This window comes from Parus major, chromosome 10 (genome assembly GCF_001522545.3).
Source record: "Parus major isolate Abel chromosome 10, Parus_major1.1, whole genome shotgun sequence".
In the NCBI taxonomy this organism is placed as follows: Eukaryota; Metazoa; Chordata; class Aves; order Passeriformes; family Paridae; genus Parus; species Parus major.
Genome location: NC_031779.1, coordinates 11,078,473 through 11,103,892, shown reverse-complemented (window position 1 = coordinate 11,103,892; position 25,420 = coordinate 11,078,473). Strand labels below are relative to the sequence as shown.

At 39.0% G+C, this 25,420-nt stretch overlaps 3 protein-coding genes across 8 annotated transcripts in view; 1 reads left to right on the top strand and 2 right to left on the bottom strand.

Moving 5' to 3' along the window:
• EFL1 (elongation factor like GTPase 1) overlaps positions 1–6,428 on the bottom strand; it is a 66,436-nt gene extending 60,008 nt beyond the window's left edge. Inside the window, exons 1-9 of one of the 4 annotated variants that reach the window (XM_015638861.1) lie at positions 6,378–6,428; positions 5,855–5,957; positions 5,127–5,194; positions 4,848–4,932; positions 4,201–4,334; positions 3,474–3,611; positions 2,528–2,742; positions 1,002–1,125; positions 71–147 (exon numbers count right to left, since the gene is read on the bottom strand). In XM_015638861.1, coding sequence (XP_015494347.1) covers positions 71–147; positions 1,002–1,125; positions 2,528–2,742; positions 3,474–3,611; positions 4,201–4,334; positions 4,848–4,932; positions 5,127–5,194; positions 5,855–5,945 — 932 coding nt within the window. In that variant the 5' untranslated portion in view covers positions 5,946–5,957; positions 6,378–6,428. Of the gene's footprint in view, positions 1–70; positions 148–1,001; positions 1,126–2,527; positions 2,743–3,473; positions 3,612–4,200; positions 4,335–4,847; positions 4,933–5,126; positions 5,195–5,854; positions 6,202–6,377 lie in introns of those variants that run through there. The other 3 variants (XR_004498835.1, XR_004498834.1, XR_001523546.3) reach the window with 3 other exon arrangements.
• Positions 6,429–6,457: 29 nt separating this feature from the next.
• On the top strand, positions 6,458–14,849 carry SAXO2 (stabilizer of axonemal microtubules 2). Its single transcript, XM_015638863.3, has 4 exons — positions 6,458–6,566; positions 11,421–11,600; positions 12,728–12,927; positions 13,674–14,849. Exons 1-4 carry the CDS (start codon positions 6,526–6,528, stop codon positions 14,645–14,647), a joined length of 1,395 nt encoding a protein of 464 aa, XP_015494349.1. The 5' UTR covers positions 6,458–6,525; the 3' UTR covers positions 14,648–14,849.
• Positions 14,850–17,639: 2,790 nt separating this feature from the next.
• Positions 17,640–25,420, bottom strand: part of ADAMTSL3 (ADAMTS like 3) — a 177,077-nt gene continuing 169,296 nt past the window's right edge. For all 3 annotated transcript variants that reach the window (XM_015639396.3, XM_015639392.3, XM_015639391.3), the window contains 5 exons: positions 24,518–24,701; positions 21,886–22,090; positions 20,886–20,992; positions 20,090–20,304; positions 17,640–19,561 (listed from right to left, as the gene is read on the bottom strand). In XM_015639396.3, the coding sequence (XP_015494882.1) occupies positions 19,452–19,561; positions 20,090–20,304; positions 20,886–20,992; positions 21,886–22,090; positions 24,518–24,701 (821 nt within the window). In that variant the 3' untranslated portion in view covers positions 17,640–19,451. The remainder of the gene's footprint in view (positions 19,562–20,089; positions 20,305–20,885; positions 20,993–21,885; positions 22,091–24,517; positions 24,702–25,420) is intronic.

The window sequence follows — 25,420 nt, the reverse complement described above, 5'->3', positions numbered from 1 at the left end:
TTTGAGTACTTAAAGAAATCACCAAAGCACATGGAAAGAGATGCCATGAAAACTTTATAGATGTTCTCACCTTTTCATAACAGCCTCGTACAGACTCCAAATGTTGTCCAGCACCAGCTGCACAAACAAAGGTTTCTTTCCTTTTGACTGGTAGAAGATAAAAACAGCTCATTACCAGAAATTCCTCACTTTTTCAATAGGTTTAAGACTGCACTTTTCATTTAGGAAAATATAAAACCTTTATTCAAAATCAAGAAGTCTGTCTTATAAGAATAGTGTAAGGCACAAAATAAACATGAAATTTAAAAGTGGAGGACAAGGGCTTTAATTTCAGAAAAAGAACCTGATAAATATGGCATATATATTACCTTGAGCCTGCTTATCACCTCTTTTTTAACCATTAATCATCACCTATGTAAACAGCAAAAAAGTCATGATGACACAAAAACAGGGAAATTACTCTCTCCTTCCTTAACTTTTAATGGCATAATACTTCAAATGCCTAATGCTAGAGAAGTGTACTTTTCACACCAAGGCTTCAGTACAGCACTCAATGGAAATTCCCAATGGCAAAAAAAAGTTTTTTAAAATCCCACATCCCGAGATAGATGTGTATGTATCCTAAACCATTAGCTCTGGAAGAGCTCTTCACAGAGGAGCCACTCACTACTCTTGTTTCTACACTCTTATTCATCCTTTCATCTTGTGTGTTTCACTCGTGCTGAAACCCTGAAGCTGCAATGTCCCATATTTAATGAGCACTGTTAGATGAAATTTCCTCCAAGCAGCATTTGAGTGGTCAATTTTGGATTGTTCTGTGCTCCAAGAGAAGACTGTCAAGGCTACCTGACAAGGCTGTCCTGGTGACTTTATACCTCCAGTAACACTGAGTCAACAGGCACTGAGGCAGAGTTTCAGAATACACTACGAGGAACAGAATAAGAGGAAAAAAAGTGAACTCCAAAATAAAAATCACATTATATTTTTGACACCCTCCATACCTGATCACCTTTCATTATCTTCTTTGCTTTTGTATTTAGATAATAATCTCCCCATAAAGTCTTCAGAAGTACTGCAGGCTTGATTCCAATTTTTTGGCTGTACAGTTTGGCAAAATGTTCAATTCTAAAATCAAAGAAAACATATCTTGATGGAAGTGTAATGTTTTTTGCAGTAACAGCTTACGTGAAAATCACACAAAAATCTCACTCCCACTTTTCCAATTGTCTTTGCTTTAGTTCATTGTTTAACATTTACACCTGCAAAAATATTTTGTCATAACAAACCAAACACATCAACAGTATTTGAATGGCTTTGTTTTGTTTCAAGTCAGCTTCAAGGCTTTACTTGAAATAAACATCTGTGTATCATCCCCTCATCAAAAACTCAAAAGCATAATCAAACCTTACAAATACATTAGTGATGACTCTTGAACTTATTCTTTGAAAGGCTTCCCATGACACATTTAACTATGGTCTAGGACCAGAATAGATGATGTTAAAAACCAAGCATTCCTTTGAGTCACACTTGAGCCATCAGATGGTGGTAATTATTTTTAATTAACCACTTCTTGCAGTTTGAACCATTACCTTAATAATGAGTAAACCCAAGGAAATGATACTAAACTGTAATGCCATAACTGTGTTGTAAAGCCAATTGTGCTGTTCAGCAGTCCCCATGACTTAGCAAAAGCAGCCTGCTTAGGCCCAGAGAGAGAGACCTCAACACGCTATGGTTTCCTTGCTGAAAATATTTTTTATTACTGCTCATTGAACATCTCCACATATTTGCTCCTTGTGCATGCAGAAAGAAAAATACACAGCTGTAACAATCCTGTTTACAGAACAGTGCTAATTATTGATAATATTTTCTTTGAAATTCAGAATTCTTAAGTTTTTACACAGCTAAAAAAATTACCTCCATGTCAGCAACACATAAGCTGTGAGTTCTGAACTAAGCCCAAAGAGATTTTTTTTTCTCAGAAAATACCCGAACTCGCAACTCAGGGAGAACTTCCAACAAGCTACATATAACACCATACTTTGATTTAAAAATCCTGGAGATGATTTTCTTTAAGGGCTCTGCAGCACTCAAGACATTCCCTGTGTCACCATCAGTGTATCCCTTTAATTACAATTCCAGGATGAAGACAATGCCTCCACCTCGTGGCCAGCGACCAGAACACGGGCACTCCTCACATGCCTGCTGCCCTCCAAACCGAACTGTGTATGTACCCTGAACCAGCTCCTGCCCGGCTGCAGCTTCTGGCCTTATCTGCTGCAGTCTATCCAACTGCAGCAAGTAAGAAAATACTGTTTACAAGGCTAGGCTGGACCCTACTGTGGGCTCAGAAGCTCTTGTGTAAGTAAAACAGGGATCCCTGTCACTCAGATAATTTATACACAGCTGCATATCACAGGAGAATCTAACAAACATCTTTAGAAACATGATGCAACTGAAATACTTCAAGATTAATGGCAGTAATAAATTTAAAAAAAAAAAGTCAGTAATTAAATCTCAAACTTACCCAAAACCCCAGCCATCAATTGCACTGGCAAACACCACATTTCCATGTTCTGGTGAAAAATAGAGATGTGAATCATCAGTGTCTTCCAATCCAGTACTCCAGTCATAAACTTGATCCCCTGGTGACATGTCTGAAACACTTTCATTTTCTGTTTCTTTTTCAGCTCTTTCTTCTAATACTTTAGACGTAAAAAGTGTTCCAGTGACTGCATTGATCTAGGGAAAAATGTAAAAACACCCTCAGATTCATTCACTCTTTCACAACCCTGGCAATTAAAATGTAATTTTCTCACCCTTGAAAACATAAAAAGAGAAGTTGTGTTAACAAGGTAGCATGCCTGTGATCCACTTGGCAATTAAAATGCACCTAATTCTACACATTCTACACAGGAGATTGAGACTGACATTTTTGACATAAGCACCATGAAGTTTCCAACTCAAAGTCAGCCACACCAGTACTGAATCAAAGTACCATATGTAACAAACTTTGTCTCTCAGAACAAGGAATGATGAAATAGGAACTTGTTTCTGCCAACAAAGCAAGCAACAACAGAGGGCAAAGGGAAACCAGTCAGAGATGTGCTCCTAAGAGAGGTTGGGGGGAAAGAAGTTTGAGGGCAACTTAAAAGACAATTTAAAAGATTAAGAAACTTTATTCCTACCTAAACCCATGAATATCAGAAACAGTCTAACATTTGTCTACTTCCAGTAATTTTAAGCAATTTAACAGAAGAACAAAGTATTCAGCATATTACTTCAAAAAATGAAGACTTTTCCTGGTGACCTGTCAAGAGGCATTTATTTACTACTCTTTTCTCCACCACAGACATTCTGAATGAACCTCAGAACCAACCAGGAATAAGATGCACCTAAATATTAAAAATCAGACTGGATTTTATATAGTGTCACAAAGTCTGCTGTGTGAAATGACATCTCAGCACAAATACCTGTTCTAAGATATTCTTAAGGTGCAGATATGCTTCCTGAGGGGTGAGCTTCAGCTCCACAATCAAGCGGTCGATTTTGTTAATCACCAGGACTGGACGGATATTTTCCAGCCATGCCTGCCGCAGGACTGCTTGAGTCTGAGAAAGAGTTTTTAAAAAAAACATTACAGAAAGCCTGACAGCATCAGAAAGACAGAACATTAAAAAAAACCCAAAACATAACATCAAATATAAATCTAAAATTTAATAAACACAAAGGACAGGTTGACACTCAAACTAGAAATTTGATTCCCAGGGGGTACAGTGTTAGTTGTTAAAGAATTCTGCAGAATGTTTGGATTTCATGGCAAAAACACCCATAATAACAAAAAACAAACTATTTAGAAAAGCCATGAAAAACACCAACCTCATTATTTTGTATATTCTTTTCCATACCCTGAAAGCTCTCATAACAATATGAAACCATTTCCCTTAAGAGTTTTCTCTATCAAACTACCCCATTCTCTGAAAAATGGCATACCCACTGCATCTCCACACCCATTCACCAGCACTGTCCAGTTTTCCAGCAGAACTATGATTTTTACCACTCACTTTCATACCTCAGGCTGCACTGTCATTTATTAAAAGTTTCGTAAAACTTCTTAGACAGCTCATCTTTTATTTCTATATAACCCACTTCAGACTTTGCCTGCTCCCCTCTTCCTCTACTTAATACACTTTATTTCACCTGTGGACAGACTCCTTCAACAGCATCCACCACTATGATGCAACCATCACAGAGTCGGACAGCAGTAGATACTTCTGAAGAAAAATCCACGTGCCCTGGGGAGTCTATTAAATTAATCAGATACTCCTGATCACCTAGGATCAAACAATAAATTAATATTTCAGAACAGTTTTCAAAGATATTTCTTCCAGCCACCCAGTTATACTGCTTCAGCTATTATTTTTTAATGTCCTGACACTAACTACACTATAAAAACCCTTACAGCACAGTGTAACACGTACCTCAACAAAGTAGTAAGATTGTACTAAAACTTGGGAGTTTTTGAAAGAAAGTCTTGCCTTTAAGTGACATTAATTCCAGACTTAACATCAAAATACACATATTTATATCTAAAACAGAAGATAAGGCAACTACTTTCATGGCCTCCACTTGAAGACATAATTGAAGATGTTTTTCCCGACCCTGATATGGAGTTCAGTTATCTTGGCTGACTCACTTGCCTAAGTCTCTGCAGAATTACGGCCTAACACTGAGAAACACAAAAGTAAAAGTTGCACAAAAAAATCAACAACAGCAACAACGAAGAGATGGGGAAAATTAACAGAAATACACATTAAAATTTATACATGCCAGCATCAGCAACTTACCTTTCACAAAGTGCAGTGAAATTGCACTAGATTTCATTGTTATTCCTCGGATCTGCTCATCTTCCCTACTGTCGAGGTATCTCAGCTGAGTATAGAAGCAAAAGAAAAGATAGTAGGTTTGTAGAAATATCTTCACAATTCACTTATCAACTATCAGAGTATGATGGTGAGAAAACAAGGTTTAGCAAGACTATAGACAGAACTTCTTTAATGATCAAGAATTTACAATCCCAGCATGTACACACCAGAATTCTATTAAAAATGACAGTGTAACTCTACCTTTCCTGCCAAGCGGCTGGAGATTATTCCATTGCTAGATATAAGGCAATCAGCTAGAGTAGTTTTGCCTGAAAAGAAAAATAAATTACTTAGATTAAATAAATACAAATGTTGGCAAAAGATGCAACATATAGTATTCTAAGATATCAACATAATGAAGACTATAAAATGCCATGACTTAATGAAGACTATAAAATGCCATGAAAAGCAGAAATTAAACTTTCAAAAAACAAATCCAGTTACTCCTGTTACATGCAAACAAATTTATTTTTGAAGAGTGGATGCAAATTTACCTGTCATGACCAGAAGACCAGTTGAAATGACAAACAGTATATCAGAACCTCATTATAATATGCAATTAGACAAAATACGTGTTTGAAAAAAGTGCTTACTATTTCCACCTACATAACAAACTTGTTCTATTAACAAACGTAGAAAAACATTATTCTGCCTCTCAAACATATATTAAACTCTTACCAACATTCACCATCACAGAAAACATTCAATTTCAACTGCTTCAAATTATTATAATGTGATGCTCCTTTATGTAAAACAAGCTCAATCAGGCCAAGAAAAAGGTGCATAAAGTAGATTTACTTTCCTGAATCATGTTCAAGCCTGTTTAAAGTTAAATCCACAAAAACCTACCACTTTAGAGCAGTGAACAAAGTACCTCGTCACCATTCAAGCACACAGGTCTCCTGCCGAGGAGGAGCCACCTGCCTTACCGTGATCCACGTGGGCCAATATACAGATATTCCTGATGCCCGACGCCTTCTTCTGGAGGCCAACCATCCTTCCCACGCTTGTGAGCACCATGGCTGGCTAATTCTGCGAAGCGAGCCAAGTGTTTTACTGCGGAGTCAGCTTGAGAAGAGGCTTTGCTTTTTAATTACGCAAACTGCAATTAAAGCTACTCATCGGGGAGACCTCCCGCGACACGTGGAGCGCGTCACGAACCCTCCGCCACCGCGGGGACACCGAAACCAGGGCCGTGCCTGCCCTTTGAACGCGGCTCGGGAGCCCGGCTGGGCGCATTCGGGCTGGCAGCGAACACCGAGCCGCCCGCAGCGGCACAACCCTCACGGCTCCCCCCGGCCCCGCTTCCCCTTCCCCTCCGCCTCTCCGAGCGGGCACGGCCGGCGGCCGGCCCAGGAGGGGCGCAGCGCTGCCCTCACGCTCGGCCGCGGGCTGAGGGCCGCGCCGGGGCCCGCCCGCTGCCCAGGCCGTCCCGGCGCGGGGCACACGCACCTGCGCCCGCTCCGCCGCCGCTCCCGGAAAGCCTCGCCCGCCCCGCTCGGCCGCTGCCGATCCCGCCCCGTGACGCCGGACGGAAGCCGGGCCGGGCCGCGCGCGGCAGCGTCCCTGGTTACCGGCCGGGCGGCCGAGCGGGCCGGCCATGGGGCCGCCGCGCTGCATCTGCGAGATCTGCTCCTGCGGGTGAGTGAGGCAGCGCCGAGCCAGCCAGCGCCGCCCTCCCCCGGCACACCGAGCGGGTGCCAGTACCTGTCTGCGGCAGGGTAGGAGGGCTCTGCAGAGGGATCTGGACAGGCTGGATCCATGGAATGATGCCAGCGGCACAAAGTTCAATAAGGCCAAGGGCCGGGTGCTGCCCTGGGGTCCCAACAACCCCACACAGCGTTACCGGCTGGGGCACAGGGGCTGGAAAGTGCCCGCAGAAAAGGGCCCGGGGTGCTGGGCAGCAGCAGCTGAACGTGAGCCAGCCTGTGCCAAGAACACCAATGGCACCGGGCCAGTGTCAGGAACAGCGTGGCCAGCGGGGCCAGGGCAGTGGCCACCCCCTGTACTCAGCACTGCCTGGCACAAGAGGGTACAGCAGGCAATGTTTCATGGAAAATTGCTATTACAAGTCTATAAGCAGAATTATCAATGCCATAGGTGGAAAAAACCGTGCACAAATCAGGTGTCCCAAAATAATAAGGGACTTGTCCCTTCCAATCTTCAGACATACATATTTACAGGTTGGAGTCACAGCTGTTAATATTTTCAGTTTCTTGTCTGTCCACTTTTAAAAGAATCACAAAAATAATCACCCTAGGATTCAAATATTCAGTTCATACTAAAAAAAAAAATAAATAAATAAAATCTAACAACTACATACAAGAATAGTCATCATAAGGATACAGAGGTGTGCTCAATGTTTTTTGGAAGTATAGAGCAAACCCTATGGTTACAAAGTGCACCATGACCCACAAGTGTCATATCAAGGTCTGCAGAGCAGGCACCCTCTATGTGCTTCTGTGTGGGAAGTCTGTCTACCTGTTCATCAGACACTTTTTTTTTCATCTGTAGACAGAGGTGTGAGGCAGGCACTGAGTAAAGCTCCTCATGTTTTTTTTTGGCCAAGCCTGTAGTGAACTTCTCCCCATAAATTTCTTATGTCCTAGATTAATGAAGAGTTGGAACGCATTGTTTTCATGAGATAACAAACCTGGCTTGGGCTCAAGTAGAAAGATGATGAGATAACACAGTGATAAAGCACAAAATGAGGTTCAACTCAACCAAAAATTCTCAATCCAAAAACTGAGTTCAATAATATGAATAATTGAATTAAATGTGCATAAAGCTTGTGGTTTAAAATAAACCTCACTGAAGTTTTTACAGTCAATAAAACCTCGAGCCATTATTGGTTTAGGCAGCACATTGTGTTTGCTTCAGTGTACAGTGTTTCTGTTTTCAGGGAAAGGCTGCTTGGTCACTTGGCAGTGTTACCTGGACACTGGAATGCATACACAGCTTAGCAGAGACTTCAAAGCAGCTATAAATATCTAGTGTTTTGTAGACATTATCATTTAGCTCTTTGCAGGAAATTTTATGGAGGTATAATTACTGCTTAATTCTAAAAAATAAAATAGAAGGAAACAATGTCCCCTATCAACAGAATTAAAAAAACACTGAAAAAACTCACAGTGGAGCAAAGCCAGTAAGACAGAATTCATTCTGCTTTTGGAAATACAGAATATTAAATCTGACTTCCAAAGAAGAATAAAGCCTGTGTGGTAGATGAACTTTCTGTGCTCAGGAATACTACTTGTCTGCTATAAAAGATAATCACAGCCTACAAAAGTATAAAAGTTGTTTTGAGACACAAAAATAAATTACTACTTTATCTCCTCAGTTTGTCAGCCTTCCCCCATTACTTGCCCTTTTGTTATTATTATCATAAAAATCTATATTCCTGAATAAATGTAAGTTGAAAGGAGATTTCTCTAAAATATGGGTTACTTAAGCCATCATACTGACCACATATAAATACAAACCCAGTAAAAACTGCCAGATCTCCTATCAAGAACAGGAATGTAAACAACTTTCAAAAACAGTGTCCATCCATCATTTCTGTCTTCCAGACCATAATGTATGCACTGGCAAAAAATAAAAAGAAATTAAAAATAAAAGCTTTGAGCTGTGTTTGTGGAAAGGTAGTAAGTTTTCTATTATGACAAATATTAAGCTTTTCTCATTAATAGTCTAGTTCTCTGGGAGGAAAATGCTTTGTGGTAGAATTTCAAGGGTCTTACTAGCATTGTATAAAAAAAAGAAGTATGTATGCCAGGCCTTAAATAAGTTAAAATCTCCAGCATTCTACTAAAAATAACCAGAACAAGAGCATTTGGCACAAGAGAGCTGATCTACTGTCACTTTTATTTAGCTGAGTTTCTATTCAAACCTTATGCAAGACACGAGATAGTCTCCCACAAAGAAGGGAAAGAATAATAATCCATCAAAGCCAATGCCAGTCAGGCATGGGAAAAGGGATTCTCACCAAATCAATTTGAATTATCAGTAACTCTGGGGTGGAAATTAAGATAAATTCAAGGAAGAAGTTAAAAATAAACTGTCTCAAGGAGTACAGGCCAAACTCTGAGCAACATATTTCATTTATCAGAGCTGTAATCTGTCTTCTCTGATGATTCCTAGCATTGTGATGCCTTATATAATTAGTTTTATAAAATTATTATCTCAATTGAAAATTTTGGTTTAGCAATTGGGCAATATTGTAAATTTGACAACATCCTAAAGCAGATTTATCAGTTAACCAAAAAAACCCTAATTTCTTCTCCAATTCAAATTCATGAGGTAATTTTACATTACCCTTCAGGCTGACTGAAAGCACTTTCACAACACAGAGTAGGATGTCGGAACTTCCTCAACAATCTCATCTGATTCCAAGTAATTTTGTGCACTGTTAGGGTGTGTTCAGAATTATTTTATACACTAGAAATTATTTTTAACCACTAGAAATGAGTGGTTTGAAGGACATTTTTGATCAACAATGAATCCTAATAAAATTGCAACCTTCTCTTGCCTTGGAGAGGTAAGAGTAGATTGCTTTCACCTCTGTTTTGTACTTAACAAGAACTGCAGGCTCACTCTACAGTATTTCTCTAGTATCTATTTCAGTTTGTAGCATGTCCATTCAGCAATACATGGGATATACTCACAACATTGCTTAAAAATATTCAGAATTAAGTCCGTAAAGAATGGTGATCCCAGAACACAGAAGGTGTTTTGGTTGGTGCTTGGTGTTCCAGACCAGCTTATGGCAAACTGAAGATTGTTGAAGTGAAGCTTTTGCAGATGAGTAATGCTTGTTTCCAACTCCTTTGAATGGTATGCCAAAAAATACGTGAAGAGCATGATAATTTGATTACCTGTGTTCCAACCAGCTTTCAAACCCTCCATTCAATGTCTTTTGTTTCTGCTTATAGATTGTTACTTTTAGATGCTACGTGACACAGCATGTGCTGTTTGTACTTTCTGAAAAAAACATTACTAAGGTGAAAGTGAATTTCATGACAAATGTAATGACAGGCAAACACTGGAGTGAGAAAAAACACACACTTACCTCCTTGTTTTCCTACCTTTCCTGTTCGTTCCCTCTTCTTCCTTTTTCCTTTCCTTGCTATGTTTTGAAATGGTTGTAATTGACTTGATTGAAAACGAGTAAACACCTGAGGCTCTGAAAGGATCTGGATTTTTAGACAGGGCTACTTTATTTCTCATTATTTGAACTACTGATCTGGCAAAATCAGGCAGCTTTAGGATTTTTTTTATTAGCAAACTAATAGCAGCTTTAGGATGTCCAGTCTCCAAGAACTTCTTTCAGTGTTGTTTTAATTTTCCCTTTTTTTATTTTCCTAGCAGGAGTCCTTCATGTCTACTTCTGAATTCTGTTTTACCTTGCTTTAATTTATTATTTTCCTTTATGATATTCAGTGCTAGCTAAAATTCTCTGCAGACCTTTGAAATAGTCCTTGGATACCTAGCTTCCTGAAACTTAAATTTATTTGTACTTACTAAGAGCTGTACACTTTTACCCTTCTTGGGGTCTAGATATTCTTACTTTTCATTACAGAATTTTACAATACTTGTTTATTTGAAAAATTATTGTTTTTTCTCTTTACATTGCAAGTTGTCAGCCATAAGTAGGAAGAAAACCTGTCATTATATATTTCCACAGATGTGCATTGTGGAAATTGGAATTAATGCAACATTATTTTCAAAACAATAACAAAATTTAAATTTCATGGATCATTAACTGAAAACAACAAGGTATAAATAATTGTCATTTTGTACCTCCCAACCCGTTTTTACACAATGATGTCATTGATAGAGGCATCAATGAAAAGCAGGAGGAATTGAAATAAAATCCATTAATAAAAAGAGATGTTATTACTTTCAAATAAACACGTCTTGGATAGAGAATTTAGTCAGTCTGTGGAGAAATAAAAGGGTTGAAAAACCATAAATGGCCTGCAGAGCACTAGAAATGCACATGAGATTTCATACCACTAAAATTTTAATCAAAAAGTGTTAATCAGTACTGGTGAAAATAGGTGAGATATACAGAAGTAAAAAGATAAGTGATAAGGTAATAGCAGTAAAAAAGAGACAACATGAAACAAGAAATGAAGCATAGGTAGTTCCTTTTCCAAATAAAACGAGTAATACCATTAAACATTACAGACAATAGGAAAGTGCATCTTGGTGGTAGCATCATTTAGAGGACTGAGATCAACTCTGTCCATCCTTTGCATTCTGCACCAAGGCTGATATTTTATTGATGAGTTTTTATTACTGTTTTAGAATGATGTGCTCTAGGACCTGTGCCATCAGCTCAATATTTTGTGGTTTTATCACTCAGAAAAGATTTTAAACAAAATCTACTGACATTCTGCAATCTTCCCCATTTGTTATTTACTTCCAGTAGACAGAGTATGGGTTTTCCTCTTAAATGAAACAAAATTCTCTGTTCTGATGTGTTTGACCCAGACGCCATCGCTGCTGCCATAGACCCACAAAGATTTATGATGATGGAACACAGCCAAGCCACAAAACTGAGTATTTGGAGAACTACCCCGGCTATGGCAACGTCTGCCCTCCCGAGAGCTGTAAGCCAAAACCAGAGCTCCAACAGGATCAGGGGAGAATGGATGGCATCACAACATTCAAGTAAATATTTTCAAACAGTGTTTTATAATTAGTCTGTAAAGTTTTTCATTCTTTGTCTTTTATCCAGGGGCTAAACATTGTATTGCAATCTTCTCAAAATGCAGTCATTGCATCCTTTGCACTTTTTGCATATTTAAAGTTTTAATTTTGAATGTAAAAATACAGTTACCACAAAATTCTCATAAAAATAGCAAAGCACGCATACAGCAAGCTTTGCTTTATGTACAGCAGCCTTTAACCTGTAAAGAGAATCAAAAACTGTCTTGTTTTCAGCCTGTCAGGAAATTTAGGTCTTATGGAAACCGTGGCAAGCTGGGGAACTTTCTGTGATGCATATGTCAAGATAGTGGGAAAATGAGATCTTAAGAAAAAAGAACAGAGATTCTTTTATTGATTTTTAAAATTCAGATTATTGTTTTAAGAATATTATTAGTTTTAAGAAAGAAAACTGTGCTGTCTGTGCACAGACTGATTTTAAGTTTACATAATTAAAGAGCATCTTTCAAAGAATTAGAAAAAAATATTCATTGTTAGTGTTGTGACAGCAGCAACAGCTTTTACTTTTTCCATTATTGTTTTTCTTTTAAGCTGTGAGGGCATCTGGTGAAATTTCTTTGTTTATCAAAAAAAAAAAAAAGAGAGACATAAACAGGCCAAATGCTATTCTGCCAGACTGGTCATGTGCCTGTATGGACTATTTAACACCCACATATATATGTCCTTTTAACGTAATGTGTCCATGCAGAAAGAGTGAAATGCTGCTTCTCATTATATTCCATTCTCCTCATGCAATCAGTAAGTGCTACCATTTTTAGTAATTTGAGCTTTGCTCTGCTTCTGCTTTCTGATCATTTCTTTGCAAAATTATAGCAACTGTGAATGGGACTCAGCATGTTGAAAAACTTACTTCACCATCTGCCTTTGAGTAAAGACTCCATAATGCATCAGAGACTGTAGATTTGTGTACTGTGGTTTTCTCTCCTTTGGGCTACCCCTCCAATATATGGTGTCTAATAGATTTTTCAGAGTAAACATTTTATTTTTTTCCATGTAGTGGAAAAATTACTAAAGTGATGTTAGAAGGAGGAAAAGATTTTTTGACCAGTGTTTTCTTTTCCTCAATTCAGATCTGATTATTTACCATATGAAGTTACGAGACCTTCTAGGCCACAAGCAGAATACAGACCAAAGTCGGGGAAGATTGACCTGGGAACCGTATACCGGAGAGATTACAGTCCTCATAAAGTAGGACCAGTGACATTAGCAAGGCCTCAAGAGAGGAAACACACTTCAGAGGCGAAAGTGGATACCATCCCAACCTATCGAGGTAATAATATGTGCTCCCTAGAGGAAGAGAAATAACCAAGATGAAGGTAGCATTTGGAATTACCTGTTAGAAACTGGATTTGTTGGTTTGGGATAGGGAGCAAAATGTACTAGAAAGTGGGTGAAGATACCCTAAAACATTCCGCACTCCAGTTGGTGAGGGGAGACCTATTGATTCTAAACTAAAAGCCCTCTCTGATGTTTGCTTGGCTAGAAGGAAATTCCAACATACACTTGGTTGGGCTAGCTCAGGCAAAACTGGATGGAAATTAAGGTGCAGTGTATTTTTCAGGTAGTTCATGTGACTTATTTTTACACAGAGTAGGTTGAAAGTGGAGTTTAGGCTCCTGCTTGTGCATGGTACGGCTTACAAATACATCATCCTAGTGATGACCTGTCTTGACACAAATGATTCTGTTATGATGGTCAGCATAAAGGTGCTTAATCTTCTAAGTAAAATGGAAGATACTGTATTTAAAACAGGTACAAGGCTGTTTTCTGTACAGTTTCTGTTGAGCAAATAGTCAAAATAGAGCATTCGGTACAATTTTGGGAGTCTGTTTTTATCACACATTAAATAAAAGACAGTTTTGTCTGATCACAAATATGCATATAACATTATCATTTTCACTTACACCCATTTTCTTTGTTTTGCAAGACTTAATACCAGAAGACTTGGTCTTCATTTTAAAGGAATGGTCTGAAGTAATAACACCTGTATGGTGGAATTTTGGTTTTGCCTTACAGATGACTACAGGTTACGGAAAGGTGAAAGAACGGAATCCTGTAAGGTGGAGCGTGCATACGAGCCACCTTCTGAGAGGTTTGGAAATCCTTCTACATTTCAAGATGACTACATCCCTAGGCAACCCAATCCCTCCCAAAGCTGTAAACCTTGTGAAACCAAGCTGGCAGAGGGGCCTTTCGATGGCAACACCATCCATCGCACCGCGTACGTTGTCCATGAGATGGAGCCCCTGTTCGTAAGGCCAAGAGAAGAGTACAAGCCAAGCGACCAACCTTTTGAAGATCTCACAACCCACCAGAGAGATTTTAAAGGGATGCCTGGGGAACTAGCAAAAAGCTGCAAGCCTGAAAGTAGAAAAATTGGATCTGATGATCCTTTTAAAGGAACGACTGAATTTCAGGACCGCTATCAGCCGTATTTGGTCACAGCGCCCGAGTTCCACAAACCAACAGAGTACGTTCCACCCACAGACAAGATGGACCTCAAGTCCTCAAACCGTCTTGATTACATTAAACACAAGGTTGCTCCTAGAGCCCCCATAAGACCAGCTACTGGAAGAAAAAACACTGGCACTTTTCAAGGGAAGACTACTACAAAAGAAGACTATCAACCCTGGAGAGTTTGTCCCCAAGGGCTTATTAAGAAAGAACCAGAAATTCAAAAACCCACAGGAAAATTTTCTAGTTTAACCACATTCAGGTCCCATTACATACCACATCAGGCCAGTCCACCTCAAAGTTTCAAACCTGTACATGCTGTATCTACTGGAGTTCCTTTTAAAGATGAAACTTTGTATCGCATTGAATATACACCAAAGAAGCAAGAGGTCTGCCCAGGACATGACCCAGAGCATCTGGGTTATGTTTATGTAAATACAGATTCTCAGGGTCACAAATTCTACCGCCAGGTGTCTCCAGAACGTTCCGGGTCAGACTCTAGTCCTGTTCCGGAGGACGTACCTGCTGCCTCCTAATACTTACATGCAATATTTCAAGCACTTTGGCAAAATAATTGGAAACCGGCTTGATCATTATCTCGTAAAATAACACTAAAAGCAAATTAAATACTGAAATTTTTTGCTTTTAGAAATTTGAAGAAAACCAAAGCCAAACCAAAGCCAAATCAAAGCTTATTACAAGGCTAATAAAGATTTGCCAAATGCTGAAGGAACACTACTCCCTACATGGCATCTGTCCGTTTTCTGATTGTGCATTCTAGTTTCTGACTCCCCAGATTTCTTCGTGCTCCATCTCAAGCATATTTTTAACATATGTAATTCTTTGATATTTTCTGTAGTCAAGTTATTGTATTTGTGAAATACAATAGAAATAGAGTCTTTTGCTGATAAAATATTTTACACAGTAAATAAATAATGCTATTTACAATAATCTAAAAATCAGTAATAATCTCAGTAATCTGTAAGATTTTTTTTCTTTGTATTTTACTGTCCACATCACAAGGTAGCATGCCATGACACCTAGGCATTTCTAAAAACCTAAAAGCTTTAGTCATCACTACTTTAACTTCATTCAGATCTGAATTGAGTATAAAGGTCCCACTAAATTCTGGTAGCAATTAACAGGGAGTAACGTTGCTCCTTCTTTGTACACATAGCTGAAACCACTCAACCACCAAAAGCAGGTCATTAGACTCTGTTTCCTCATTTCCCTGTTTGTGCACTTTCAGCCTTATTTCCAAAGAAAACGAAAGTGATGCAGCTTGGACACACTGACACAGTGCATGTGTCCTCCTCAGCTGAGTCATCTTTAAGCCCAGTGTGCAAATTCAGTCAAATTCATTATGCAACTGCATAGATTTACAGAAAATAAAGTCAGGTTAAAAAAGAAATACCAGCTGAGATGCAGGAATCTATCAGCAGCCTGGCTTCAGTCTGTCTGCTTTACCAAGTATTGCTTGTTCCAATGACACAGACACAAATTTTTTTACAGAAATTTTATATGAAATTGTCTCTGTTTGAAATATTTAGTATTTTCTCTATGTCTATTTAGCTGATTTTGAGAAATCCAGATGAATCAATTAAGTTTTATTTTGGTCATGATTTAAGCAATTTAAGCAAATTTAAGTAGTTAACTATATTGTCATACTCTATCACACTACTCCAATATGATTTTTTTTCTTCTCAGTATTGCATATCTTGTACCCACTGGTGTAGAACAGTATTTGGGTTCTGCAGAATCATGTGGCTGTACTTCATAAACAAAGTCTCTTATAAAAGGGCTAAGATCAACGATAGGAACATTTTTAAAGCAGGAACTTGGTCATATGAAAGCAAGAAAGATGAACTGAGCAAATCAGCTGTGCACAAAAGCATTGCATGAGAGGGATCCAGACATTATTAGAGCATCAGTCACTTTTACATAACTTTTGTCTTTGTACTGTGTTTTTGTAGTATCACTTACTCTGTTAATGACATGGAAAATCAATTTTACTCTTCTGTCTGAAAATTACTTCCTGTACCACAAAAGAGAAAATACACTGCATTGATTCATTCTCTGTCATGCCACAGCTGAGGAAACAAAGCCAAAACTTTCACAGTCACACCTACCCAGGTCCACATCCTATACACAGTCCTGGTACCTCTGGGGCCATTTACAGAAGCTCCCAATGCCCTGCAGCTCTCCTTTCTAGGGAGGGAGAAATGCAGTCTGAATTCATGAAGTTACACATGCCTGCATGTTCTGCTCAAAATGGCTCTTCTGCTGGGTCTGTGAGGGAGCCTAGATGCTTTTTTAAATTTTCACAGCTGTTTTTTCAGTTCTGAAGTCACTTCCCTCCCTTAAGTTATGGAAAGTCATTTGCTGCCACCTACCAGCACAGTACAAACATTTTGAGAGGAAGGGAAGTGGAGAGCATATTCGGATACATTTAACAGTTCCTCTGCAGATGTGTTTGAAGGCTTTTTTAGGGTGGAGGGGCATATTCCCTTTCATTTTGTCCTTAATGTTTTCCCCTAAGTTTAATAGTGAAAGAGAGAAGCCTTTATTACTCCACAATTGAAAAAACCCCAAAACACTGATTGTGCTTCCAGGAAAAGCATCAAATGATATTATAAACCTTCAGACACTATTTAATACCTGACGTCAACTTTTTCATAAGCAGCAAATGACTGAAATGCAGACCAAATGAAGAGACAGCTGGAAAACTGTCTAATATTTTTTTTCCAAAATAACAGCTGTTAAAAAAACATTTTATGATGTCATGCTAAACCAAGATGTAAAAGCAGGAAAGTAATTCATGGATTCCATTGCTATTCTGAGAGTGCTTTCTGTGCACTCTGCCATCCAGCAGCAGGCTCCACAGCACTGCTGTACAGAGCCTTTGCTACTTTTTATGCAATTCAAAGGAAAATTAAGCCTTTGCCAATATTGTTATCTAGGATAACTCTGAAACACCACCACTACATTAAATTGACCAATAAACTAAACTGACATTTATTTTCTATTTAATAAATTTTTTTAAAGCTTTTATTTTTCATACTATTTCTTAGACTATTATTTCTAAAGACTATTTACATATAGTGGGTATTCTGAAACAATTTATTTTTCAAGGAGGTATTCCCATATCTCACTAAAAACAAAACATGGAGCTGTTCTGTCAGATCTAAATGGATTCTGCTTGGTGAAGGCCCAGAAAAGAAATGCAATTTTATTACACCTTTTAAAGAATCCTGATTCTAGATTTCAGTGAATCAGAGCTGACATTTGGATTTTGGCAAATTATCTTCCCACTTTTTCAGTCAGGTTACATCTATGTTGTCTCTTAATAGCAGTGCAAAGCAGACTGCAGTGAAGTTGACAATATGTCTGATAGACTGTTAAAAACTAATCTGAGGCTTTGAAAAAATCCCAGAATTAGATACAAAGTAGGTTGAAAAAATAACAAAGAATGAAAGCACAATTACCTTGCAAATCATGGTAATAAACAGTCTCAGGGTAATCACAGTGTTGAATAATCAAACTATACTTTATTTCAGAAATATCCAAACTACGTTCAAGAAGCTAAAATCTTCAGTTACTGGAGAAGCAATAAAATAATCTACAGAGGAATGTCATGCCAATTGCAGTCACAAACATTTACAGCACTGCTTCAGTACAGCATGCATACTTAACCAAAGTTAACGCAACAAAAAATGCTATGTGTTAACATTTGAAAACTTTAAATATAAAGGAAAAACATGAATAAGAAATTTTGGTAATAAGAAAAAATATATGTCCAAAAATCTTTATTAAACACTGTACAAAAAAAATATTGCACTTTTAAATCAGACAATAAATATCTACAAAAGTATCTTACAAATGTTTAATTTAAAAAACTGCTTAAACAATCAAGACCCATTGCTGATTAGAAAGGTAATGATCAGGAATATCCTCTCCTTGCAGTCAGCCTTGGACACGACAATCCACCCTAAACATTTTCTATACAGTAGTGCTACCCTAATTCTCAGTGATGCAAACCCTCTGTGCAGGATGCTGTGTCTGAACTGCCCCCACAGCACTCCCAGCCCTCCACCCATCACACAGCTCAGAGATGGAACACAAGAACCAAGTCAAAGTGAGCATTCAGACCTCCAATATGAGCAGTAGTTTGGAAACTACAAAAGAAAAAAACATCTGTTTTCTACCTCCTGTGGGCTCCTCTTTGCTTAAAGCCCTAGTCAGACAATCTGCAGTATGGAAGGTAATTTACCCAGGAATACCATGGCAAGAACTTATTAACTTGCAAATGACTCAGTTAATGGTCATGATAGAAAAATCTTGATGCAAAAATGCTCAAAATAGATTTCTTGCACTTGCCTATCTTCACAATTGGTAATTCTTCCTTGGACATTTTTCCTCATTAATGGAGAAAAATGGAATGATTATTCAAGACAAGAAATCTGACAGCTATTTTGGCCAGTTACTGGCTCTTCATTTGACTTGATGTGCAAGAGAACAGTGCTCACAAGTGTTTGTTCACAGCTCTGACAAGGAAACTTCTGTCTCATTTAGTATCAGTACAAAAGTGTAATCATGCCAGAACTTCAATTGTACTTCAGAGATTGGAATTAGAATAGAAACAATAAAACATGACACCTCATTTATTCAAAAGAGATCTATTGTTGCTTTGAAAATTGTATGAGGATCTATAGTTTCTTACTGCATACACAGAAATACAAGCAGGAAAAATTCAATGTACTTCTGTGTATCCATCTGAGAGCTAGTATCCATAAAGCATATCCTGTGAGATCAACCCTTAAGCTCAAGCTGTTTATGAAAATGAAGCTGCTGCCAAAATTTTACAGCTACAAGCCACAGCTTCTATAAATTTAAAAATGGTGTTAAATATGATGAAAAAAAACCCAAACTAAAATCCTGGGAGCCAATAGTTGCTGCATTTCCAAAATTTTTCGAAGTATTTTTGTGACTCTTCCTCATAAGTTAAGGACAGTAACAGCTAATTGCTGCTTTTACGTAATGTTTTTTTCACTGATGAAAGTATAAATGATGGTCTGCAAAATTTTGCAGATGATATGCCATGATATTATCTTGCTAATCCAGACATGTTTAAAACATTAGAAGTTCCACTGCAAAGAATTCCCAGAAACAATACCTTATCCAGCACATCAATCCACAATACTGTGTTTTCATTGGCCCCACATTGCCATTTAACTGTTACAACTAATGTCTCATTTACATGAACACACTTCAGGCAGGTTAGTTTAATGAACCTCTCTTCTCATCTCTTCACTGCAGCATCGGGAACTTGCCATACAGGACTTATATTTCTTGACATGATTGACAACATCTTTCTTTGTAGGTGTTTATCAAGCATAACTTTAGCTGCTTTACAAATGTACAGTAGTGAGTTGTATCCTTGCATTCGCCTTCTGAAAAATATGTTTAAACATTACAAGGCTTTATAATGAGGAAAAGAGAAATAGCAGAACTTGCCATAGTAATTGTAAACAACTGATGGGCTCCTGCTAGCTTTGTAATTATTTTAGTGTGCATTTCTGGCAGCAAGGGATTCAAAGCTAAGCAAGGTCACAAGTGAGAGGTGTGATCTCAATGCATTCATTGACTCATTGTCTGTTTCAGAACACTATCCCATCTTGGAGGCATTAACAGCTCGCCTAGAGACTTTTGAGTCACAACTGGCACAGTCATGTAAGGAAGTTTGCAAAAAGCTTCCTAAATATCCTGTTTCTAAAAGTGCTTTTGAGGCTTTAATATCAAACTGGCCTACTTAGAGAAAAGAAACCCCAGGATTATGAAGTGCTCCTTGGAGAGGATAGTTTTACCTTTGATGTACAATCAAATGCTTGTAGAATCAATAGTGTACAACTGCGAGTCACTCTCTAATATAACTGCTACAAACTATTACTATGCTCATATTTAAATAAACATTTACATACTGCCACAGGATGTGACATTGCAGTGCTGCCAGGTGACTGGTCTCTTCCTCCCTCGGCAGAACTGCTCAGCCACGGGTTTGTTGCTGTGCCTGTGCACGCAGGCCACTCGTCTGGACTGGAACCCACTGCCACAGCCCGCACTGCAGGGCCTCCAGGGGCCTGTCCGCCAGTACACATCACACACCCCTGAGGAACAGTTCCTTCTGGCAGGAGGGCTGTGCAGGGAAATAAATGGCAGATAAATGTTTGCTTTTGTGCTAAACCCTTATTCACACAACAATAGAACCGACCGGCCCCCACACCCCTGCTCATAGCACAGCCAACTAGACCAGGATCCTTAAGAGTGTCTCTGTTTGTGTTTTGAACATCTCCAAAGATGGAGACACCACAACTTTCTGGATAATCTGTTCCATTTTTCCTTAAATTGAATTCCTTTTATTTAATTTTGTGCTCACTCATCATGCCTTTTCACTCATGAGAAAGCATGAGTTTCTTTAAACCAGTTTCTTAACCTTGGAATAGAAAAGGTATTTTATTTTTTAGAAAACTCAACTGACCCTGAAACACTGCATACTGAATGCTGTGTGTTCTTCAGGCATAACCTCTCCTGGGTTCCTGAATTCATCCAGTGTCCACAAAGGGACGACTGTCTCTACCTCCTTTCCCTTGTTTGACACCAAAGAATTTGCTTGTACTTGTCACTGCTTGCAAGAGTTACTTGTACTGCAGTGACAATCCTGTACCTTCAATCTGATCATTTAAAGAATCTAACTTGTAACTTCTTCACACTGTTTACCTCTTTCCTTCATCATAAGAAGAGTTTGGTACTGAAGATCCATTCCGAAGCTGAAGAAACTGATGGTGCTGTGAACCTGCAGGGCGACCTACACAGCGACCAGAACACTGAAAATGGAGAGAAAAGGGTGAGGGGAGAGAAAAAGAAACACCCAAGTTAGTAACAAGAGAATTAGCTTCCTAGGGAGTTACCCAGCTACACAGCCCAGCCATAATTTTTTTCATCTTGCCTTCTTCAGTCCCGTCACACCTCAGTTTGGATAAGGCTTACATATTTTTGGTTCTCTCTGTGCAATTTCGCCAAGAATTAACTTTCCTTCCTGTTCCTAGAGCTAAACCCATTGTCTTCTCTCATCATGCCTCATCCCTACTGCTACAGAATTCTTTCTGTAGCTCTGCCCATTACAAACTTGCTTTGCTATAACCTGTATTGGAAATGCAGCAATAGCAGTTCTAATTAATTATTTTACACATTGAACAATAAATACAAATCATATTAATACATAATATACATATCATGTATCAAGATGAACACAAGTTTGCTGCATGAAGGAAGAAACAGAAAATATAGGAAAACAGACCTCTGTGCATTCTGTGAATTGAGCAACTTCTTCATGTGCTGTTGAAGCACATTCATGTATCTTTTTTAGGGTCTTGACAAGTACAGCTATTCAAATTGTATACTAATATGACTGCAATAAAAGCAATAAACTAGCTTGGAAAATGGAATACATCATAATGGCTTAGCTTATAAAATACACTGAAGCTAATACTCTGGTTTCAGGCCACGTCTTCAACAAAAAGAAGTTGCTCAGAGACCATAAAATGAAGAAACAAAATTTCTAATTGACTGGTCTGACAGATAATTACAGCCACAGAGCTCCTCCCTTGTGCAAGAGGACAGATGTTCAGCCACAAGAGGACAGATGTTCAATCAGTGTCACGACAGCACTGTCCCACTTTTATAATATAAGAAGTTCCAGACAAAAGCTGTTCCTTACCCGTGTTTTGGGCTGTGCTGGCCCCTCTGGACAGGAGATCCCCGTGCAGGGTTTCCTGGCCACAGGCCGGTCCCTGTGCGTGCAGGCCCCCGGCAGCAGGGCCAGGGCGCTGCCGTCGGCTTTGGCTTGGTGACACGACAGCTGCCGAAGGCGAAATCCACTGCCACAAGATGCAGAGCACTCAGACCACGGCCCAGCTACCCACCTACAGGATGCACAGACATTGCATTTATAGCAATTTATAGCAATTATTGCAGTCCTGCTGGTAGTTGGCAGCAACTGTTTGCAAAGAAAATGCAAAAGAAGCTGTCCTCACAAGTTTTAGACATGAGAATAGTTAGAATCAGCTTCATTTGAGCAAGGTCTTCTGAACATGGTTAACTGATGACAGCACATTTGCTAACAGAGGTTACAATGCTTGTTACCAGAATCTGTTGCTAGGTGAGCCCCACAGACCCTGCTGGATGTGGCATTCCAGGAGGAAGGAGAGTGTACTTTTCCATTACTTATAAAGTGGATGGTACCAATTTAGTTGGTACTGAAGTGACAGCTGCCATAATTCATCCAAATTTATTACATCAAAATCTCACCAGATTATGGCTCAAGCAGAACATGTCATTTCTTGATTAAAAGTTGCAAATATTTAGTCTGTCTTGGAAGCAAGGAGCAATACTGGTGAGGCAGCAGGTGGGAATACAATCGAGTTGACTTGCTCTTTGCATAAATCTAGGCTAGAAATATAAAATGGACTTTATGTGTACCACAACAGTGATAACAGGAAAAAATGCTATTTTGTTCAGCAATTATTTCATCTTCTTACACACAAAAAGCTTATATCCATTCAAGAAGGATTAATCTTTTACAGTCTGCACCCTTGTCTTTTTCTCCCTTTTAAAGCTGAAGTACTTTTGCAAACATTTGGTGCAGTGCATGCCCAGGAAAGCTCAAGTTAAGTACATACTCAAGCCCATATTTGCTTAACTGTACCTCTCCCCTGTGATGGAGAGAAGTGATTAAAAACATGCAAAACACTGTGAATAATTAAGGTCCAGTGCCACTGACTGTACATCTAAAGCCTTTATAATTCTATGGATACTTTCTAAAGAGCTACCTTGAGATGAGAAGATTGTGCAGAAATCAGTAAGTGGGAAAATGGGAAGGGAAGCCTGGACATTCTGCATTTCCCTCCCAGGTCAGTAATTACAGGGAAAGAGAGAGGTTAGTGGCACCAAGAAACAGATACAGAGCTATTTTCCAGGCATCTGGGATGCTCTTCCTGTATAGAAAGCATGGAATATTTCATAAAAGAAGACCAATTTATATGTTAGCACACACCTATGGCTCAAGGCAGATTTAATTATGTTAGTATAGACATGATTGCCTTCCATCGGTGATTACATAAAGCCAAATTAGAAGCAGAACAAATCTAAGCATTTAAAAAGACAATTCAGATCCCATTTTCTTTAACCATATGAAATAACCAATTTCTTTATGTTGTGAATACTCCAGGGCCAGTGATATGCAGATATTTAGTCATGCCCTGCACTGAAAGGCATGACCTTGCCCCAGGACCAACTGCACCCTCCTGTCATCTGCTCCAAATGCTGAGGCTTAAGAGGGAAACCTGCAGCTGAACCTGTGTACTAAACTATTAATTTGATTTCAGTGTTTTTCTACTGGCAAAACATTAGCTTTCTCTGGGCTGGCTGGAGTTCAGTCTCACAGTTTAGGATTATCTGGTTTTGGCTGCTAATAATGAAATATAAACAATTTCTCCTGATTCATATCTGTTGCTAAGTTTTCTGCATTTAGAACAGAATTTAGAACGTACTGGCAAGATGTACTCTCACAGTGTCAGCTAAGGTCTTAATACTTCCCTGCCAACATTTTCCAGTGAGGGACAGCTCCAAAGTGTGTGTATCTCTCACAGATTTCTGCTGATAGTGATGGCCAATTCTTTATATCAAAAAAACCACTTGTTTTTAGGATTCTGCGAGGTTTCCTGTTGAAAACCTGGAGAAACATCGTGTTGAGCTGGAATCTCAGTGCAACTCAAACAGTCTAAAGGTATGGGTTTGGCCTTTGGAATCAGATTGTGATGCACTTGTCTTTGATATAAATATTTTCAGCCCCTTGATCCCCAGTTGACCCAGTGAGGAAACTGGCAGGGAAGAACATTCAAGGAGCACTGTGCTAAGGGGCTTTAGAGAGAAATGAGACATTGCACAGAAAACATCTTACTCAGAGCTCTGATGGCACAAAGGATAGGAGGTGGACACAGAGTTACCCTGGCCACTCTAAACACAAGTTTTCCCTCTGTGGGGCACAGATTCCACAAAACAGCACATCCCAGTGTCTCAGAGATCTCCAGCTTGGCTTCTGAGGAGTGCTGTGGTAGCAGCCACATTTGCTGCAGCAGCATGGAGACAACTCAGGTGTTACTTTTTCAGCTGAATCAAGCATTCCCCTACTTTCTTGTGATCCACTTCCACATCTCTCATGCTTTAAGGTTCATGATGAAGAAAACACCACATTTCACACTCAGAGCATAAAGACAGAAACAATTCCAGGAGGTGGTGAGTGTGTTTTAATACATAAAGAGCACATGGAAAGAGAGCAGAAGGGAGGTTACCTTGGAGGGCAGTCCTCTCTGTTGCAGGGCTGGTAAATAACCACTGGCTTTGGCAGCTCTCTGCATTGTGACTCATTTACTTTCTGTTTCTCTGCATTCATGCACTGCAGGCTCCTGGAGCGGGTTCCTGAATGCCCACAGGTGGCAGAGCAAGGACTCCACTCAGCATATTCCCAGGTGTAATCTAAGAAATACGATTGGAAGCCGTGTGAGAGAGGCACTGTGCGTTGGAACTGTGTCACATTTTTATTGATTTGGCAGCATGCTCTGTAGGCTGGACAGACACCACATCCTCTGTAGAAAAGCAAATATTTCAGCACTGTGAAAAGGAGCCATAAGCCAAAGTAGAATTTAGTTCTGTTCCCTTACCTACGAGCATGAAGCCCTCTAGAAGGCAAATGAGATCAGCACATGAAGGGCAAAACCTGGCTCACAGTAGGAACTGATGAGCTTCCTTTAAAACTTTCATAACATTTTTATACAATGAGCATTAAAAAGAGGAAATTGTAAATCAGGCTCTCTAGGTTTCCTGCTGTTCTACAGCAAGTTTATCCTGAAGAAAACTCATCTTACTCCAGACACCTCACATAATTTCAGGATTTAAGAAAATCCTGTCCTGAACTACAGAGAATTATTTAATGTAAAAATAATTTGCCACTGAGGCATCTGGCAAGATGAAAAAGGAATTTGTTTTAAAGAGCATTTTATATTAAAAACCGATCACCTCTAACAATTACTACCTTTATATTTAGTCAAAATTCCACACTTACCCCTTCCTCCACAATTTTTTTTGACACTTGGTAAAAGATGAAGTACTATGCAATGTTGACAGATTTTTATGTGATCACAGAAGGAGTCAGGTTTTTCTATAATAACCAAGAATAATTGATAGCTACCAGCTGT

Excerpts from the sequence above, each read along its gene's own strand:
- SAXO2 (XM_015638863.3), top strand. The coding sequence starts at position 6,526 with ATGGGGCCGCCGCGCTGCATCTGCGAGATCTGCTCCTGCGG. Across the intron at positions 6,567-11,420 it reads TGCGAGATCTGCTCCTGCGG|ACGCCATCGCTGCTGCCATA; the intron begins GTGAGTGAGGCA and ends TGTTTGACCCAG. Across the intron at positions 11,601-12,727 it reads GATGGCATCACAACATTCAA|ATCTGATTATTTACCATATG; the intron begins GTAAATATTTTC and ends TCCTCAATTCAG.